At 39.7% G+C, this 19,814-nt stretch overlaps 2 protein-coding genes across 2 annotated transcripts; one reads left to right on the top strand and one right to left on the bottom strand.

The window, feature by feature from the left end:
* The first annotated feature begins 21 nt into the window (after window positions 1-21).
* LOC117831914 (coiled-coil-helix-coiled-coil-helix domain-containing protein 5) lies at window positions 22-1,591 on the top strand. Its single transcript, XM_034710825.1, has 4 exons — window positions 22-157; window positions 394-534; window positions 636-787; window positions 1,242-1,591. Coding segments are annotated over exons 1-4 (324 nt in total). The 5' UTR covers window positions 22-155; the 3' UTR covers window positions 1,271-1,591.
* Window positions 1,592-2,015: 424 nt separating this feature from the next.
* Window positions 2,016-19,482, bottom strand: lmx1al (LIM homeobox transcription factor 1, alpha-like). Its single transcript, XM_034710828.1, is given in 10 exon segments — window positions 2,016-3,652; window positions 4,181-4,336; window positions 4,459-4,579; window positions 4,676-4,753; window positions 4,910-5,073; window positions 5,752-5,984; window positions 16,514-16,704; window positions 17,431-17,487; window positions 17,489-17,519; window positions 19,173-19,482. Coding segments are annotated over 10 exon segments (1,233 nt in total). The 5' UTR covers window positions 19,217-19,482; the 3' UTR covers window positions 2,016-3,494.
* Window positions 19,483-19,814: the final 332 nt, after the last annotated feature.

The raw sequence follows: 19,814 nt of genomic DNA, 5'->3' as shown, positions 1-19,814 counted from the left end.
AACTTTCCGATATTATTGACACAGCCAATTGGACAGCAGTAGGCGTGTACGTTATTGTTGCTGCACATCCATGGTTCCACACATGGAGAAATAGTTGATCTCGCTATAACCTTGATATATCAGCTTCTATATCAAGATAACTGGAAAGGAGAACCATGTAAGGAATTTATAGAAGGCCTTTACCATCACCATATTTACTGTGAACTCTAGTCTAGATAGAGGAGTAGAAACGGACGGTAATTTAGGACATGCTACCTTTAAATCAAGCTGTACCCACCTGCTTTACCTTGCTGATAACTTTCACAGGTTTAACAGTGAGCTAGCCGCGACTCGCGGGCTCAATTGATTCGTGTACAACTACTTAAAGATTGACATGCAACTCTTACCTTTCAGGCAGGCTGCAATGGACATTACGGCAAAGCATTGCCATAGGGAAATGGAGGCATATGGTTCATGTGTGGCCTCCAACCCCTCGACATGGCAAGAACAGTGTCATGAACTAAAAATGAAGGTTGCACATTGCACATCATCTCAGTAAGTCAACATACCTATATACTCACTTGGCATTTTACTCTTACACCCCTCATTTTCAAAGCACCATTCATTTTAACCTTTATTTTATAATCTACTGATAGCCCAGTGATTCAGAAAATCAGACAGGACTGTTCCAAGCAGTTTGTGGAGTTTGAGCGCTGTCTTAGCGAAAACCAGGGCCAACCTACCTCCTGCTCACCACATGTGGCTCGCTTTCTCGGCTGCGCAGAGACCGTGGACCTCAGTGGATTGGGTAAGTTCTTGTTTGGGTCGGCCATTCACAGATCAAGCTCACATAAAGATACTACTGTGAAGAACATAGATTAAACAGACCATTGTCTTATCAAGAAGCAGTTTCTGACTACACTTGATGCTTCGTGCATGCTCACAGTTCAGCAAAGCAGAAGTAAAGTCTCACTTGGCATCTCTTTAATGCCTGATTCATAATCACTGCACACAAAAAAATCATACCTGCAAACATTTTTCACTGCTCATGACCTCAACCTTAATTTTTTTTAACTTAGCGTGTTATCATAACAAGTTAATTTCCTTTTCCATTGTGACTGATGAATAACCTTTTAAAAGTATTTATTAATTTTAAGAAAACCCTTCAGTTATTAAATCTAAAGAGTAGGACTAATACTGAATCATCATGGGGAGGTACAAGTAATGGTGGACTTACCAATAATCTACTGTTCTTTTTCCAGGTATCAATCCTGTGCCTCAGCCATCCTAGCATTCAGATATCCTCCATTATCTGCAAATGACTCCAAGTAACTGCACAGTAGCACTGATGAGCAGGTTCCATGTGTGTTACCACCTTGTTCATATGTTTACCTTTGAGTAACACAATTACTTGTTAATCTCTAACAAAGGTATAGGAGATAACTGCAACAGAACTGTGGTTAATTCATCTGGTCATGAAGATAGGACTATTTATTTACCGGTCGTAATATTCATAACTGTCTGCATGCACCAATCTCTGTTTTTTGCTTTTGATTTTTAATTGATGGTTTTAGAAAAGTCTCATTAAAATAAACATCAGACTTGTACTAAATTTCCAGTCTGGACATCTTTTTTGTTTTTTTCTATCGAGTATGTATTTCCCTCCCAACTTTGCCCTCTCCAGGTCTGAGTCAGAGTCAAACATTAAATTTGAGTGTATTCCTCCCACACAGACTCTCCTGACTAGTCAGTGACTGAGAAAAAGGGGGTCTGGGAAGCAAAGCAGGAGAAGGAGGAGGCACTCTGTACTTCTAATCACCAAGGCTACTAAGAGAGACAGAGGGAGGATGTTGAGTTATGAGCCCTGTGACCACTGAGCAGAACAGGCCTTTTCTGGTTCAGTTATTAAATCTTTGTAGGAGGTAATGGAAGGGAAATAATTCTCCTTTTAAGTTGAATATCTTTGGTGTGAACCAGATGAGAAAGTGAAAACTGTATCATATTTTCTAATATTTAGGACAATAAGGCAAATGCACTCCAAAGGTGAAACCGTAGATTGTATTGAAGATACAGCAACATTACATTCAAAGCACATCACCTAGCAGTCACTGAACAAAAAAGTAAGATAGGAACTTACCTCACAAATAAGTTACATTCACAAAAATATCACTGTAAAAATACCATGAGTCTGGGATCAGAGATAAACACAACGCCATGAAATAATTTCACAAGCTGTAGCTGATCAGTGGCACTTAAATGAAACAAGTATTACCCAAATCCTATTTTATTCTGCACCACATTATGACTCTTCTCCCGATGCTTTCTGCAACACTTGCTATTTAACTCCAGTTTAGAGGCTATTCCTTTAGATCTACCTTGAGACACATAAATATCATGCTACAGTTTAAATATATGCAGATTATCACAGAAGAAGGTACAAAATATCTACCTAACAACATCTTATTTGAGATGTTTGATAAGGAAATTATTACAGAAAGTGACTACAAATAATTGTAACACAGTCATACTCACATATACATTCTGAGTACATCATGTGAACCCAGTGTCCTAACTTTGGGCATTATATTTCTGTTGTCATTTACTACACTGCTTCTTGTTTAATTACAAAAGAGAAGGAAGGTTTATGTAATAGTAACCTACGTAACCCTGTTTCCACTTAAGGCTTCTTAAAAGACCCTGTAATATTGACCAAATGCTAACAAAAAATGATATTTTGGTCCATTTGATATACATCATGCATCACTAAAACTAAGAATGTTGTTTGAAATTAACATTTTAAACAGAGAAAGTGTCCCTCTTTACAATCTATTATCTTGGAGTCATTGGGCAAGTTAAACTGAATATTATCCAGCTGAATATCCTGAGCTTCAACCCAGGTTACACAAACATACACACTAACCTGAGAGCAAAAAAGAACTCCAATCCATATACATAATTGCATACGCTGCAGTCTTTCACACACCTATTCTAACTAATCACTAGTCTTGTCCAAAAAAAAAAAAAAAAGCAATTCACTAATTCTGGTTATAAGACCTGCTGAAAAACCTAAATACACATAACTTGATTGAAGAATTCTCTTGCAACAACCACAATTATCTTCTGTAATTCATGATATACATATCAATGTTTGATAAGAGTCTTTTAATTGTCTTTTTTAGTTTGAAAGTGCCATGAAATGTGTTGAACATTACATAAATACAACATGAGAAATTAAGGTCCTTTTACATTTCTTAGACATGTACAGTGTCTGTAATTCCAGCATGAGATTCTCACCGAGAAATGGTAATGGAAGCATGCCAATCTGCTGCAAGTTGTTATTGTGACTATGCTTGACTTGTGATGATTTTGGCCTGTGATAAAAGCTCAGAAGTGTGTTTTGGTGTAGGTATTCTCATGGAGAGTGGTCCCACAGGCATGTTGATGGACAGACTCCATTAGCTGCATCTCTGAGGTGAAAGGTGGAACAGGAGGGGAAGGGTGCTGGTTTATAAGGGTCAGGAGGTGAAGTAGGAGTTCTGCATGGAGTAGAGACGGTCAATGGGATTTCCCACTCGCCCTGCCAGGAGACTGCCATCTCCTGTTGCTAAGAGGCAGTCTCCAAGGTGACCGAGGCTTCCATCGCTGTCCAGGTCATGGAACACTGTCTCTGAGTCTGCGGTGAACAAAGCGAGGATGTGAACAGCTAAAGTGGAACAATCATAAATTACTACAAATGAGCAGAGAACAGCATTCAAAAATTGATTATAACCTTTATAACAGAAAAAAAGCTGAAGGAGGAACAAAATGGCTTTTAGTCATGCTCTGTTGTTAATTCCCAGCCATTTCTGTACAACTGGATACTGTGTTTGAACATACTTCCATCAGCTTATGCAAAATGAAGCAACTCCTTTGAGTCCAACTATGACATTTTCTGCCTTTTTACCTCCTGCTGTCAGTTTTTAAGGAAATAGTGAAGAAAATAATGGGCCGTGCCATTATGCCTTGACTGTAGTGTATAACTACTCAACTATCACTTGGGGGATATATAACATTTACTGTAACTCCAAATTGAACATACAATATGACTACACTTTAAATGAAGATATTGATTATCCTAAGAGTCTGGAAACTAAAGACAAAAATGTTCATTTCAAAAGGAGGTTTTCTTTTTTAAACTTGAAGCTCTGAGCTCATGTCTCACCATAGGAATGGAGTTGTTCGCTGCTCAGCTGTGGCGGTGTAAGCCCATGTCGAAATGGTTCTCCACCATAGATGTTTGGGTCCAGAGCTAGTAGCTGTTGACGTGGCAGAGAAGTATACCCCAGTATCCCATCCATGCCATGGGTACTAGAGCCATCTGTGTAGGGATGATAGTTCCTTAAATTATACCATTTTGTAGTTTTTCTTCTAATCATTGCATATTATTTCATTCAGCTATTGTGCTTTTTTAAAACTTGAATCAACAATTTGAGCTATTACCCTCACTGTCATCATTGCTCTGGCGGCCTCCTCTGCTGGGTCCTCTCCGTGTTCCTCCCAGCTGCTCCTGTTCCTGCTGCTGCTGCTGCTGTTGCTGCTGTCGGCGAGCTATCTTTTTCATCTGAGGTGAAAGGGCACACGGTGTCTTAATGATTTTTTCCACTTTCTGTTGATGTGTGAAACAAAACATGTTCTCAGGAAATATGTAACATCTAACCTTGGCTCTTTGGTTTTGAAACCACACCTGCACAACACGCACTGTCAGTCCAGTCTCAGCAGCCAGTGTCTCTCTCACCTGGAGGTAAGAGTTTGAGTTTATTGTTTTTGAAATATTTTTTGTAAAATATATCTCAAGGCAAGATAATATTTAGACTTCAATTAAGGCCAATAACAGAAAAGTTTTAAAGGCAAAAACATTTATCCAGCTGACAAGACAAGAAAGTCATCCCACCTTACGGCAAGGCTTAGCGGACACTTCAAAGGAGGCCTTGAAAGCACGGCGCTGCTGTGTGGTCAAGATGGTACGTGGCCTCTTTGAACGCTTGTGCTCCTTGCCTTCATCACCACCTTTTCCCCCACCAGAGCCACCTCCACCTTCCTCATCCTCACTTTTCACTGAACAAGTTAAGCACACAATAAAGCAGTCAGAGCAGCCTGCACAACAAGATAAGTTTTGATTCCTCTCTGGATGAAAAAGATGTATGAAGACTGAACTGTATGGGAGACCTCTGGAGAGGAAAGTAGCTTCTTCTGTGTTCAACCCCATGTTTTTCAGGTCAGGTGAAGTTCAGCTTCATGTACGAATAAAAGTCCTGACATTCTTAGTCAAAGGAATATGCAGGCTATCCTCATTTAAAAGAGGTTGACACACTTTTGTTTAATGGCCAAGGATGGCAAAACAAACTGTATTAAGAAAATTGTATTACCATAGCTATTTATCTAAAATTAAATGTATATTTTATAGACATTTTTGCACTGTGAAGCAGTTTTTGTTTTGTATGTAATCATCTCACTTCTCAAGTGTTACTTGAGTCAGTCATCTACTCAGATCCTTTTCATTATGTATGCACTCAACAAGGGAGCAGCCTGAAATATAGTCCCTTTAACCCTCCTTTTCCCGTCATGAGCTGCTTTACTGGTCTGAAGTGGGAGAATTTAATTGAGATTTAAAGTGCTGAAAAAATGCCAAATGCAGCAAATAATCTGCTTGGATGTATTTGGGAAAGTAAAGTAACTCTAAGTTGATTTATATGTGTTTCAGGCAAAGCAGCCTGATAACACGACCAACTTTACCTGATTCAGTAGGTGTGGGACTAATAGCAGCCAGCATTTCCCTCTCCTTCTCATAGTCCATACGGCAGAGCAGCTGGCCTTCTTTCAGCACAAATTCATCACCTCTTTGCAGCCGGCGTTCACACTCACAGCAGGTGAAGCAGCCCAGGTGGTACACCTGGCCTTGCACACGCATTATCAGCTCCGAACGTCCAATCACCTGCAGGCAGGCACTGCACTTCCTTACAAATAGCCTGGAAATGCAGAGAAAGACTCGTATAATAATGATACCTTAATAAAAACATGAAGCTGTGGGGATCAAAGAGTGCAGAAAGACTTCTGAAGTGTAATCAAAGAAAGAGGCACAGAGAAAGAGCTCTGATACATTAACCATCAGCTCAAATGATTCTACAGATTAACATCGTCTCTTAATTAAAGGTCGTATAAACATTACCCAATTCACAGAGCAACAAGGTGAACATCTGCTGAGGGAAATAACAGTACTCTGCAATTGTATATTGTATTTTCTTTCCCCCTTCATTACAGTAGGTGGCAGTAGTTGGCTTATGATAAAAGAGCTGTCTGTTGTGAGTCTTTCCCATTCAATTCACGAAATGTTGAGATTTTCTTGCTGGGATAAACTCCAGTATGTTCACATCCCACCCACAATCTTAAAGTGCTTATTTAACACGATGAAATAAGCTTAATATGGAGTCATTCTCAGGTCCATTGCGTTTCTCTATGACCTCTTTCCTTCTTTTGTCCCTCCGTCTCTCCTCTTGTGAGATGTTCTAACCCTTCAATTTCTTTCCTTCCTCGCCATCTCTTTACATCCCTATTTCCATTCACAGGGTCTAAGACTCTGCCTTTAAATTCCTCTCAAATCTCTGCTCTTGCACTTGGTTTCCTCCCCCTCCCTCCCAAGTATTTTCTGCCAGCATTCCCAGTTCTCCCTCACACCCTCCCAGCCTGCCTCCCCAGTTCACTGAAACTAATAAAGACAGGATTAATTAGATTGTTGTTTAAACAGTGCGATGGCCAGACAGACGCTGTAAACTCATAACCAGGGATTGGGGATAGCATGGGGTTAATCTCTCTCCTCTCACTTATACACACTAAAACACACATACACACAAAAACATAGACTCTCTCACACACATGCACACACACGTGCAGGCATGTGTTCAGACATTTGCACACACTCACAGAATATATACCTAGTCTGATATTGGTTAGTCAACCATCACCAAGCTTAATGATTGCAAAAAAGAACCTACAATCAGAAGATGGTATATATTACCAAATGACGTATTCTCCAGGAAGAGTTACCAAGTAGTTTGAGAATAGATGTTGAAAGGGAAAGGTCAGTAAATACCCAATTAAAAAAAATCAAAACCTGAGAAAGAGGGAGGGAGGAGAAGACAGGAGTTAACAGGGGGAGGAAAGGACGAAGCAGAAGTGTTGCGGTCCCTGACCGAGTGATAGGAAGGTGTTGTTGCCCAAATCTGGAGTGTTAAGAGGGAGCCAGGTCTGCACATTAGAGCTCCTAATCTGTGATTCTGTCCCAAACGCAGCTGCTACAGCTAATCTTTCTCAATCCATCTGCCAAATACTTCCCAAATTCCCCAAATGACAGTGTCGCTAACTTAACATCAATAAGCAAACACAAATGTCCTCATTAGGAGGCAGATCTATAGTGACAGGACCTTATGATGGCTTGAAAAGTTCCTCATCCTATTTTCTTTCAGAAACAATGCAAAATAAAATTCACATCACCAGTACCTACAATATAACATACAGTTACTCAAGAGAGAGCGTCACTGCCTGCTGAATGACTCTATACGGACCTCATGCTTCATTCGAACACACACTTCACCTCCCTCAATGTGTCCTTTCAACATGAACAAAGCAGAAGAGAGCAGAATTGTCACAGGATGGCTTGACATTAGACCGATGATGTTGGTGGTTAAGTCCCACACTCCCTAATCAGGGTGTACACAGCACGGTAGGAATTTACTCAACATGGCAAATGAAGGCAACTTGGGGCAACTGCCTCAGAGGGGGGTCTGTAAGTAGATCAGTCTAATCCCTCTAATAGAAGCATTACTCACACTGGCCCTGACCAGGGTGCAGCTTCCAATAAACCACTTTGGACCTGGAGACTAGGGGAGGTAAATTTTTATTACACACAACATTTTAACAACTTATCAAAAAATGACCACACATTAGTTTTTTCATGTTTACAGAAGAATGAAGTTCAGCTGTTTTCTTTGTGTGTATGTGTGTGTGTGTGTGTGTGTGTGTGTGTGTGTGTGTGTGTGTGTGTGTGTGTGTGTGTGTGTGTGTGTGTGTGTGTGTGTGTGTGTGTGTCTGTCTGTCTGTCTGTCTGTCTGTCTGTCTGTCTGAGAGAGAGTATATGTGTGTCCACTCACAAATATGTTTCCATTTCTCTCTGCAACTTAGAAAATCTCTGCAAACAGTCACATCTTTACTGTTTTGCAAGATCTGATGAGATGGTACAAAACTACCTTCACAATTGTAGAAGGCATGCAAATAAGAAAAACAGATGTGTATATGACATTGATGGATGGCCAGACTAATTTTGGGGGGAATTTTAATTCAGGTATAACAAACTTAAATGAAGTATAAATCTAAACAGCTGAGGTATACAACAGAGACCAGTTATCTGAAAAGCTATTTTGAAAGGACTTTACAATGGATTTAGATGGCTTTTCTTTTATGAAGTGATGTGTGCACTGTTCATTTGTACATAATTACAATGAACTACAAAGCTGACAGAAGACTGCATGATTGTGAGCTTGAGTTCATGATGTACAAAACCTCAGGAACTTTGGCTGCAGGCACTTTTGTGTTTCCTGCAATGGATTTCTGAGGGGTTAGGGGCCACAGCTAATTACAAGCTCCTTGATTATGAGATCAAATGTAGAGGCTGATGTGATGTAAGAAGTGGGTGGAAATAACCAACCTTTCCTTTTTACTTTATAGTATACAAGCAGAATGACAGAGCTTTCGTCGTCTCCTGAAGCTATGTCATGTGGCATTATTTTGCATTTGAGCTCAGACAAGCTCATCACTGTGCGGACCACAACCAATCATTTCATGAATATGTAAGTGTCTTGAGCGAGCACTGTTATTGTGCCTGCTTTCATAATTGATAAATATTTATACAGGTATAGATTTTCTAATACAAGAGTCCAGGGTGCCTCCTTTTGCACAAATCGTCATATCAAGCGAGCTCAAGGTAACTTAGCTTGGACAGATTAAGTCTGTGACTAGTTCATCAAAGATCTGCAGAATGTTTAGTTTGACATGCATTCCTCTTTTACCAACATATAACATGCTGGGATGAACACGGTTATATTTTCAACAATTGTAATGCCTTCAAATGACCATACATGTGTTGAGATATTCTGTGAAAATAAGGTACATCCAAAAATGTAGGTGGTTGAAGCTAAGGAAAAAATGATATGCAACAATTTTACTTTTTAGTTGTACTCTGTTCGGTATCTATTTCTTAGGTATATGTGTCTAAGTGTGTGTGTGTGCGTGTGTTTTTGTGTGTGTGTGTGTGTGTGTGTGTGTGTGTGTGTGTGTGTGTGTGTGTGTGTGTGTGTGTGTGTGTGTGTGTGTGTGTGTGTGTGCGCACTTTGGGCGGATATTGCTCTGTGAAGCAAAATGGCTCAGAGCCAGGGTTCAGTAATCACATCATCTCCTTTTATTAAATCTCCCTGCACTGCTTCTGTGTTATTAAAATCTCCCAGCATTCCCCACGATACTCACTACCCCTGCCACCACTCACTGACGCTCACTCACACAAATACACACATGTATATAAATATATATATATACACATACAGTACTGTCACACACACGCACACACACACACACACACACACACACACACACACACACACACACACACACACACACACACACACACACACACACACACACACACAAACATACACATACACACATGGATGTATGTACAGCCACATGCACACATAAACACAAATATGCACAGTTTGTGTAAATACAGATAAGGGGCCTGGGTACAAACATCAATAAAACACTGACAGATGCTCTCATTTGTGCACCATCCATGCATCAATAAAGTAAAATCATAAACAGTCCTATTGCTCAATGAATGCTAATTCTAAATTTTGTAAAAGCTGTGTTAAACTTGTTATCGAATGGCTATGAGGGCCTGCAGTGTATAAAACAGGCATGTCTGCAAAAACCCTCAGCCCATCTCACAGTTATACAGTTACATGTCATGACTCTCACTGTAAACTGTTCACACTGGTAAAAAGAACAGCTCTACATGAGAGCAGCAGTGACGCCTGTGATATGCAGGACCTACTGTAATATACCTGTGAATGTAACAACAAAAAAACTCTATGGTGCACATAGTTTGCATGATAAGTGTCTCTGGATGTGTGCGATTTACACCTGATGCTACCAGGAATGAATGCTATGTGTGAGGATATAGATGTGTGTTTGTGTGTGTGTGCGCGTGTGTGTGTTAGTTTAGATAAAACAGTTAATCCCCAGGCCACCAGAACGCAATATCCTGTCTGCCCGTTTCTCATTTCCTGTCTGTCTCTGGCGGAGTGGGAAGCAGCGGGGAGGGGGTGGCGGGGGACAGCGGGACCCGTTGCCCCAGAAACAGGAGATACAGCCGGTCGATTCGAGAAAAGTCTACGCCGATCTCCCTATCTCTCCCTCTCTGGTGCGACCCCCTATTCTCTCCCTCTTTTTCCTCCCTCTCTCTGCTTTTATTATCTCAGATTTAATAAAGCCAAGGCGAGCAGCTTGTTCTGCCATGAAACATTTATTAGCTGTCTGTTATAAAATTGTTGTGGGGGAGGAAAGATGATGGGGTCTCATCTCACATTATGCAAAAACAGTGGCAATATATCCCCTCCTTACACACCCACAAAAATCTGCCCATCCCTGAGTCTGTGTCCTTCCCCAAAACCCTAGCACCCTCATCTTTACCCCACGTATCCCATTTCAAACCCTACCTTCATCATTGGGATTTCTCCCTGGTGTTCTTCCATTTGAACATAAAATCTGACTGTTCTTCAAAAGCACAGAATGAAAACACAAGAACTTCCCCATCCTCCCTTAACTCTCCTCTGGCAGATGCACAACCATCATGTGTTCAGCTGCAGGTTTAGCTTACTTAAAACTCCTAGGTAAGGGAGAAGTGCCTGAACATTTCTGAACTCCATGCATGGGTCATGTATAGCCTCTCACTATACAACCATAATTCACCCACACACATATTGGTCCATTAACTTTCTTTTGCAAAAACATTTACTGACAGAAAAATCAAATTACTCGAAGACAAAATAATATTTCCACATTCCTTCCAGAATATTTCTAGCTATGCAGATAGTTTAGTTTAATTTGCAGAAGATATGAGAGTGGGTGATACTCTTGCTGCCACCTTTATGACATTTTTCTAAGAAATGAATAATTATTTTAAGAAATGATGCATTGCTGTGAGCACCACACAAAGAATTCCATTCTCCTCTTACTATCTTAAAGGTAAACATCCTAAAAACAAAATATAAGCAGAAGTGAGCAGAAATATTTGACTTACATTTGACACACCCTGTTAAAACAGTGATAGTTTCCCTATTCAGCCTTGATTCTTTAAAAGTATTTATAAAAATAGCACTGAGTCATTAATCCTTGGGGACGGTGATAAGGGCTTGTTGTCTTTCCTCATGTGTCATTGCATAATTCTCTCTAATAGTATTTCCCACAGCCTGGTTGTCAGACCTGTCATCACAGGACAGCCACAGAAAACTGGATAATTAGCACCGGTACCAATCAGCCTCCCCACCTCTCCTCCTCCTCCTGCCGTTCCATCCTGAGACCAAAGAGGCGCTGAGGGAAGGGAGGCGATTAAGAGAAAACAAGGGATAAATGGGAGATAAACTGTTTGGTGTCCATGGCTGCCATCCAATCTCAACGAGAACGAAATGAGGTTGGAATAGAGAAATAATTTACAAAGCAGACAGTGATGAACGAGGTAAAGGAGAGAGAGACAGGGAGAGGAATGGTGGGTGGGGTGGGGGTACATAAGGGGGAACAGGGAGAGAAGATTCAGTTTCCATCCTCAGACTCAGTATTTTAGTGCAGGAGGACTCAGAAGTTCACTTACATAAATGCACAGTAACTTGAGAGGATCCTCTGTCAGGTGTCAGTATTAGACTCACATTTATCTACCTGGTCAGCAGAGGGAGGTTCCATAACTGTGGCGGCGGGGTCTCCCTCTCTCTGTCTGCAAAGACAGGTTTTGAAAACCTAGATGTAGACTCAGTGCACTCCACCCCACAGAGTGAGGTATTAAACCCAAGGTTTAGTGAATATCCACCCTGGGGACCTGTTTTTCACAGGGGTGAAGTTGCCTTTATGGGGCTTACACAGGGGCTCGCATAGGGCTCCACACAGCCAGACTAACCTCTATTCTGTCCAAGCTCAGGACTATTGACTGCGGAACGCTGGCCTTATACTGCTCAGCTTGGCAAGGAACTATAAAGTCTAACAAGTGTGTAAAATGAAAGTGACTGTGAAAATGTGGGTGCATTCTAAGTGTGGTTGCCAGTATTTATTCATGAAACAGGTGGTCAGACTATGAAGTCATAAAAGAAAATACAATAATTTTTTATAATGATATTTTTTCCTAAAGTTGTATTCAAAGTACATCATCTTTCAATGTTTGGAGCTACTTGCTCTCTCAAACTCCCTATTGGAGCTGTTTTCCATCATTTGTTTGTATTCTTCTGCCCATATCAACCATAGCTGTGATGCATTGCACCAGTGTATAAAGACATCATGATCAAAACTTCAAGTGTGGAAAGCGGTCTTGCCACAAATTTATTCTAAAGCTTCATTTTGAACATCTGGTCCTTGACTAGATGGAGTTCCAGAGAATTTCTTAGGGTTTCAGCACCAAAAATAAATCCAAAAGAGAAATCCACAAGATGCACTTCAGTTTATTGTGTCTAAATCCCCTCATTACCATAACAGATTGAGACAGGGGAATCTCTAAATTGAAGGCATACCTCCTGTTTTATTCCAAAGATAATAAGTGTCAGAGAGTGATCACTTATTTATTTGAATACTTTTCAGCAACTTAACTTAAAGATGACTCACTACTAATAACCATGAAACTCCACAGCCCTTAAATAAAATAGTATTTTGATAAGGATTACGAATTGAGTGCACGCATTATGTTAAACCTGATGTTTCCTTCTGAGCATTGGAGCAATCGCTCCAGATTTATTTCATAGCAAAATTTTATTTGAACACATTAAACATGCAAATGCCGCATAAACTTTTGCCTCAAAGGCAAGTTGTCCCAGAGGAATCAGCATGGGGGATGGGTCACATTTCAAAATGAGATTTGTTCCCTCATTTGAATTGATAGACATTTATATGGGTGTATTTGTTGGGACTTAAGCAGAAGAGAATAATTATGAAATGTTTGAAGATAAATCCCCTAAAAAACTGTACTATGTTTTTATTGACATGTTTTTGAGAACCCTAAAATGAACAAAGTAAAAGTGCTGTTGAGACTTTTATGATGTTTTTTATGATGATGATGCAAATTTTAATTAATGCTATGAAGAGGCAAGGGGGGAGTTGTGCATATCTGTGTGTGAAGGTTGATATATTTAAAGTAAGGGATACATTTAAAAATATTTGGACAAGCCACAGATATCGCATGACCTTGGAAATAGTCATGTATATGCAGAGCAAACCTGCAAAAACACATGCAGGCATTTCTTCTACAAGTAAGACAATAGATTGATACCGCTGTGACTTAAGCAGCTGATTTGATTCTGTCTTTTGTTATAGTTCAAACTAAAATGGAACCAAGCTTCAAGCAAAGGGTTAAGAGTATAATTATCTGAATTCCCCTTAAATTTTCATGAACCTTCCAGATTCTGACATGTTAATCTGTAACAGTGCACACACCTGCTCCAGACAGGGAGTGGGATGTGTGGTTTAAGGCACTGATGGACAGACTGCAGGGAAAACAAGGAGACATTGTTGCTGATTCGCTGAAGGTCACAGTCAGCACTGCGTGCCAAGTCTGGCACACACTCACACAACAAGGCAACTATCCATATGCAATGTATAGCAGACTAAATCAACACCATGGTGAATGAGCCGCTGACTTTTAATTTAAATCTACAATTACAGTCATTACAAGAGGAGAGCAAATACGCCTTTACATTCCATTACTGAAAATGAACCCAGTGCTTCATTCTGATAACTATTGCCCTCCACTTTTCCCACTCATTTTTCAAGATAAATGTCATACAATGGGACTTTCATCAGGCAGCCCCCCCCCCCACCTCTCTCTCTTCCACTCTGCCTCTATCTTACTCTCTCTCGCTCTCTTTCTCCAGATGTCAGGTACAGAGGGAGCGTCTGTGCTGCTGGATGCCGTCTGACACTTTTCAAAACAATGATAACAAGCTCCACACTCGTCCTTCAGCTGTCTGCTCCTGTAGCTCCCACTGCAGGCATGACCACTGACCACAGGTACGCACCAAACAAGCACATACATACACGCACACAAACACACACATACACACACACACACACACGCACACACATATGCACACACACACACACACACACACACACGAACACAAACACACACACACACACACACACAAACACACACGATCATCCCACCAAATCTCAGACAAAATTGTGTCATTTCACATTTCCCATCAACTGTAAATTTTTGTTTTTCATTGCAGAAAAAAAAGACAGTGTGTCAAGACGGTGTTCAACCTGTTACTATGGAGGTTGAAATAGAAAACACTAGTGCTGTTGTAATTGAAAGGTGGAGATAAGGATCATAAAAAGTGGGAGTGGAACTTAAAAAATCCTTAAAAATAAATCTATGAGCAGACAAAAAAAAAATCTGAATTAGTTAACTCAAATGATTGTATCTTGATGTCTGTATACTTTAAAGTGACAAGAAAGTTGTCTCTCAAGCTTTTTCCTATAACAGCTCTAAAAGATGACAAAGTAAAATTACCTCTGATTAATTATCTGAATCCTCTGTCAATCTTAAGTCCCCTTTAGTTAGCAGATGTATGACAACAATTATACCACTGTCTGCACCATATATTCTAGATCAGTGTGTATAGCTATATCTACATGCACATTACACAATGTTCATGTCTAATATTTGTGTTATGATAACTAACTTTAAATAAAAGGGAAGTAGGAAATACTCCACTAAGTCAGGGAAGGTTTTGCACAAATCCCCCTTTCCATAATGACGCATATGAATTTACAATATAACGTACCTTTTATCAGAGGACCATTGTAATGAGTTATACTTTTTTTTTAAATGTTCTTTTTTTTCCCTTATAATTTTCTTACCCTCTATCTTTCATACTTTTTTAAACAATCATTTTAATGTTTTGCTTCTAATATTTCACTGGATGATCAATACAGGTATAAAGATATGGGACACATAATTAATTCTGCTTAGCCTCTCAAGGGTAGAGTATATTTATGGCTGAGGTTATATTGCGGAATTTTATGTCTAGCAGTAGGGTAAAATACTCACTACCGATAAAGTGCTTCTCATTCCTGTTTCTTCAAATCTTTCTTAATTTTTTGTGTGATTCTATGTTTTTACATAGCTGAAATGGACTTTTGGAAGGTCAATTTGTAACACTGCAAAAAAGTAACTTTCTTGATATCTATCCATCTGCTTAGTAACATGCATGGTACTTGTTTGGTTAGACCAGCTGATTTCAGCCTGAAGAATGAACCAAGCACAGTTCAGTACAAATGAGGAGCTGGCACAAGTGCAAGTTCTACCTGGTTTTTAAAGGAGGGTTTCTGTTTGTTTAAGCTTTTTGACAATATTATTAATCAGCCAAAATTATATCATGTGTAGTTGTGCATATAAAGTCTCTCCTCACTCCTTTTTAGCATTTTCAACAGTTTCTTAACGGTTGACTGACAATTATAATTCAGTGCACCTTAATTGGGGGTTCAGTTTCCTTTTGTGTTGCCAAGCTAACCACATTAGAATGGAACGTAGTGAATAGAGATTCAAAAAATTCTGCCATGAAACTTTGCCAGTTATTCACATACAGAGAAGATGAAATTACCATATCATGGTGACTAAATTGGAAACAAAATAGTGTATTTGAATAAAAATAATTCAGTAAATGTGGCTTCTTCTTCACTTGCAAACAGGTGTATGGGGAAACTGAGAGGAAATACTTACTGATGATTGTAGAATATTGTGGATTCACTACAGAACACTGAAAATGGACTGTTATGAGTTGAAATAATGAGGAGCATATATAACATAAAATTGAAGTAACTTGAGAGGGTCATTTTTTTTTTTTTTTTTTTTTACTTTCAACATGAAATAACCCAGGGGAATGTCAGTGTAGCATGGAGAAAAAAAATGTACATCTTGAAAAGTCAAAAACAGGAAAACAGTCGCTGTGATGAGGACATGCATTTTGGATGCATTAATTTTACCTGAGAGTTAACTTGGCTGTGAGAAAGCAATTTTAGAAAACTGCATTATCAACAGAAGGTTTGAGCTCTTACTTTTTTCCGCAGCGGTCAATCAAGGCTCAGCAACATAAAACCAACCCTACCGTCGTGCGTGTGTGTGTGTGTGTGCGTGTGGTGTTGCGTGTGTGGTGTGTGTGTGTGTGTGTGTGTGTGTGTGTGTGTGTCTTACTTCTCATAGTCAGGCTTGCAGTAAAGCAGCCGGTCCCTGCAGTAACAGGTCCCGGTGAGCGCACTCAAACACACAGCGCACTTGACACAGGTCTCGTGCCAGGAGCGCTCGTTCACGCGCAGCAGGAAGCGGTCGGCGATGGGAGACTCGCAGCCCGCACACAGCTCTCCCCCCCCTCTGTACTCCGGACCTGGGGGGGGGGGGGGGGGGGGGGGACACAACAGTGCGTGATAGGGACAGAAAAAAAGAGGCAAGAACAGGTTGTTAAAAATACTAGCTTCATGCGTCTCTTTGGTGTCACCCCCCTCCCTTCAAAAAATATAGTCTCCCTCCAAGTTTAAGTCAGGACCATCTGCAAAACAGTTATGTAGCATGATGTTTAACTGATTCTTTTCCTATTGCTGAAAACAAATTTGTGTGCCGTCTTTTTTTTTTTTATTTACATAATTTTGGCATAGAACACTCCCTCCAACTCTACCGAGGTCATCCCTGGATCAGGCATGGGCCTTTTCAAGAGGCCGGATTTCATTGTGTTACAGATTTTTTTTTATCAAGAAACAGAACAACACCTATATTTAGCCTTAATCTGACATAGAAACCTGTTATACTTCAAAATTATTTACGCACTGATGGTATGTCATATGGATTGTTTTACAATTCTTGAAACCAATTTTTTTCCATTCTAACAGGCTACTCCTGAAGGGGTTTAAATTGCATCAAAATTCAAAATCGAGGTTAAGATGATGTCAATATTATTGATTGATCGAGTTTACCTTGTGGTCATTTTTTTTCTACAAGTTTTTCCAGAAATATCACAATAATATGTTCCTGTTGTGATTTTTTGTGTTTCATTGGGAGTTTTTTATTTTCTGTGTGGGCCTTATACGAAACATGCAGCCCGCTGTAAACACTCACCCGAAAGGCGTTGAGGATCGAGGCTGCTGCAGACAAGACTGCTGGCTTTCCTCTGTTTTCCATCCCTTCTCTCCTTCCCTCAGTGTGATCGCTACATTGGACACAAAATGCACTAATTTAATCCAACATATGAGCAGCATCACTGCAGTTAATCGACTGCAACCAAAAGGCAGTAACCCAATGCAAAAAGTAAGCACACCATGCACACAGCAGGCACTTTCAGAAAATACTGCCATTTAAGTGATATTTTAATTCAGATCTGATATTAGACTCATTTTACACACACACTATCACACACCGAAAAAAACGTGTTTAATTCCAAGATTCAACGGCAGAAACAAAGACAATTAAATAACTAAAATAAAACGAACTGACTTTTTTAATTTACTTTAAGAATCCCTCTAAAAGAATTATATCGCACAATGATTGGGTTTATGTGAGCGTAATATTTGTTTTGTAGGCCCAAAAGGTCGGCCTGAATTTGTTAATTTCACATGAAAAAACGCATGTCAGACTTAACATTTCTGGAAGACTATCAAAGTAATCTACAATTAAAAAATATATATTTTCCTGAAGTTATCCTGATAATATTTATTTTTCAACGGGTTTTTGTAAAAATGTTCTTTGTGTTATTTCCAGGTTGTTATTTTTCTGGTTTCTGTTTTAAATCAATGTAAACGAATTGGTATACGCTTAAAGATTATCTTTTTTTCATACCCCAAGTCCTCTGTAAAAAAAAAAAAAAGGAAGAGTAAAAGAAGTGAACTTATGATATGAAATAAAAATATTTCCCCCCTCTCCTTTGCTTGCTTTTGCTTTGACCCTATCGACACTATAGGGTTTTTTCCTTATGGCTAAATTAATGTGTTTTTAATGTTTGGCCTACAGCATACAGGCCTATATTCCACATGGATGCAAATTTTTTTTTCGCTGTGACATCTCTTTACACGATTAGTTTGGACAGGTGTTAAGTCGAATCCTCTAATCATAAATAAGGTTTTAGACATCGATAAATTGCCGCCTTGCTACAGAAAACAAGTAATGAAATAAACAAATAAGTTATGTAAATGTTATCTGATTTGATGATTAGCTAATTGCGGGTTAAATTGATTACTGACGCATTCATGGCATTACATGTGACACAAACAGCCTGACAGCAGGAAAAAGATGATAGGAATTACAATGACACAGTAACTTTATTTCATGAATTTTGTTGCAGGTCTTGTTAAGCGACAAGGGAGGTAGCATGAGGAATTGTTGCGTAAAGTTGTTTTGAAGAGACACACCTTTTAGTGCTCATGAGTTTATGCCATAACAAGCAAAATTGTGTTTCAACAAAATTACCAGGCTTGCCATATTTTCAGTAGAAAGTAAAAAGGCAAAGTTGATAAGATATTGGAAATCATTTCCCCTCTCATAAAACAGACACGTATTACCCACGACGAACCTCCGACTTCCAAACCAACGATTTTAATCTACTGAACCACCAACTAAAAGCTTACCTGTAGGGCGGCTATCCTCTACGTTATCTCGGACTCATATTTTGCAAGAAACAAGGGTCACCGTGACTTCATATTTTTTTTACCACAGCTTTTAAAAAAAAATAAAAACATGGCAGTGTTTGCTCACTTCAAAAGCTAGCCCTGGTGCAAGACACACAAAGACTCCAATTCAAGCGAAAAGTTATTTGGAAATGACAAGCCTGCCTCTCCCTGAACCTGTTCCTATGTTGCGGGGGTCTTACCTTGAGGTGAAACACACTCCTCCTGAAATCTCAGTTGGCAACATGAAAACCTGCGGGAACTTTCGGCCAGGGACGAACACACGCTGTCACAGATTGTTCACCTCTACCTCACAGTCCAGAGCGCCATGTTGCTTACAGGAATAATCCAAGCAGCATGATGACCCAAACTATTCTCTATTGTCTCTCTTGTGTTTCTGTGCAGTCGTGTGTGTGCTCTGACTGCTCTGTGCGCAAAAGAGGGAGGAGATGGACAGACAGAGAGGGAGGGAGAAGGTGCGGAAGATGATGGGGGATGATGAGCGATGATGCAGCCTATTGATAACTCACATGAGGATGATCTCTTGCATTTGTGTTCGGTGACGGGGGCTCTAAAGGACGCAGATAAAAGATAAGACGTCTTGCAGCGAGACTAAAATCCCCTTCGCGTAAATTATGACTTATATAGTCTTCTTAATTCTTGAACTGTCTCATCCTTGTGGCATATTATCAATAACACAAAGGTAAATTAAGATAAAAGCAGTTAAAATTCAACATAGTTTCATCAAAAGCTCAGAAAATGTTGCTTTAGCTTATGCTGTCTTAATTTTAGTAGTTGTTTTCCTGTATGAGAGGTTATTTTACAAGCATGAAAAGAGAAATCTC

This window comes from Notolabrus celidotus, chromosome 20 (assembly GCF_009762535.1).
Source record: "Notolabrus celidotus isolate fNotCel1 chromosome 20, fNotCel1.pri, whole genome shotgun sequence".
Classification (NCBI taxonomy): Eukaryota; Metazoa; Chordata; class Actinopteri; order Labriformes; family Labridae; genus Notolabrus; species Notolabrus celidotus.
Note: the sequence above shows the minus strand (reverse complement) of the source record. Positions and strands in the feature narration are given on the sequence as shown.

Excerpts from the sequence above, each read along its gene's own strand:
- LOC117831914 (XM_034710825.1), top strand. Across the intron at positions 535-635 it reads GCACATTGCACATCATCTCA|CCCAGTGATTCAGAAAATCA; the intron begins GTAAGTCAACAT and ends ATCTACTGATAG. Across the intron at positions 788-1,241 it reads CGTGGACCTCAGTGGATTGG|GTATCAATCCTGTGCCTCAG; the intron begins GTAAGTTCTTGT and ends TTCTTTTTCCAG.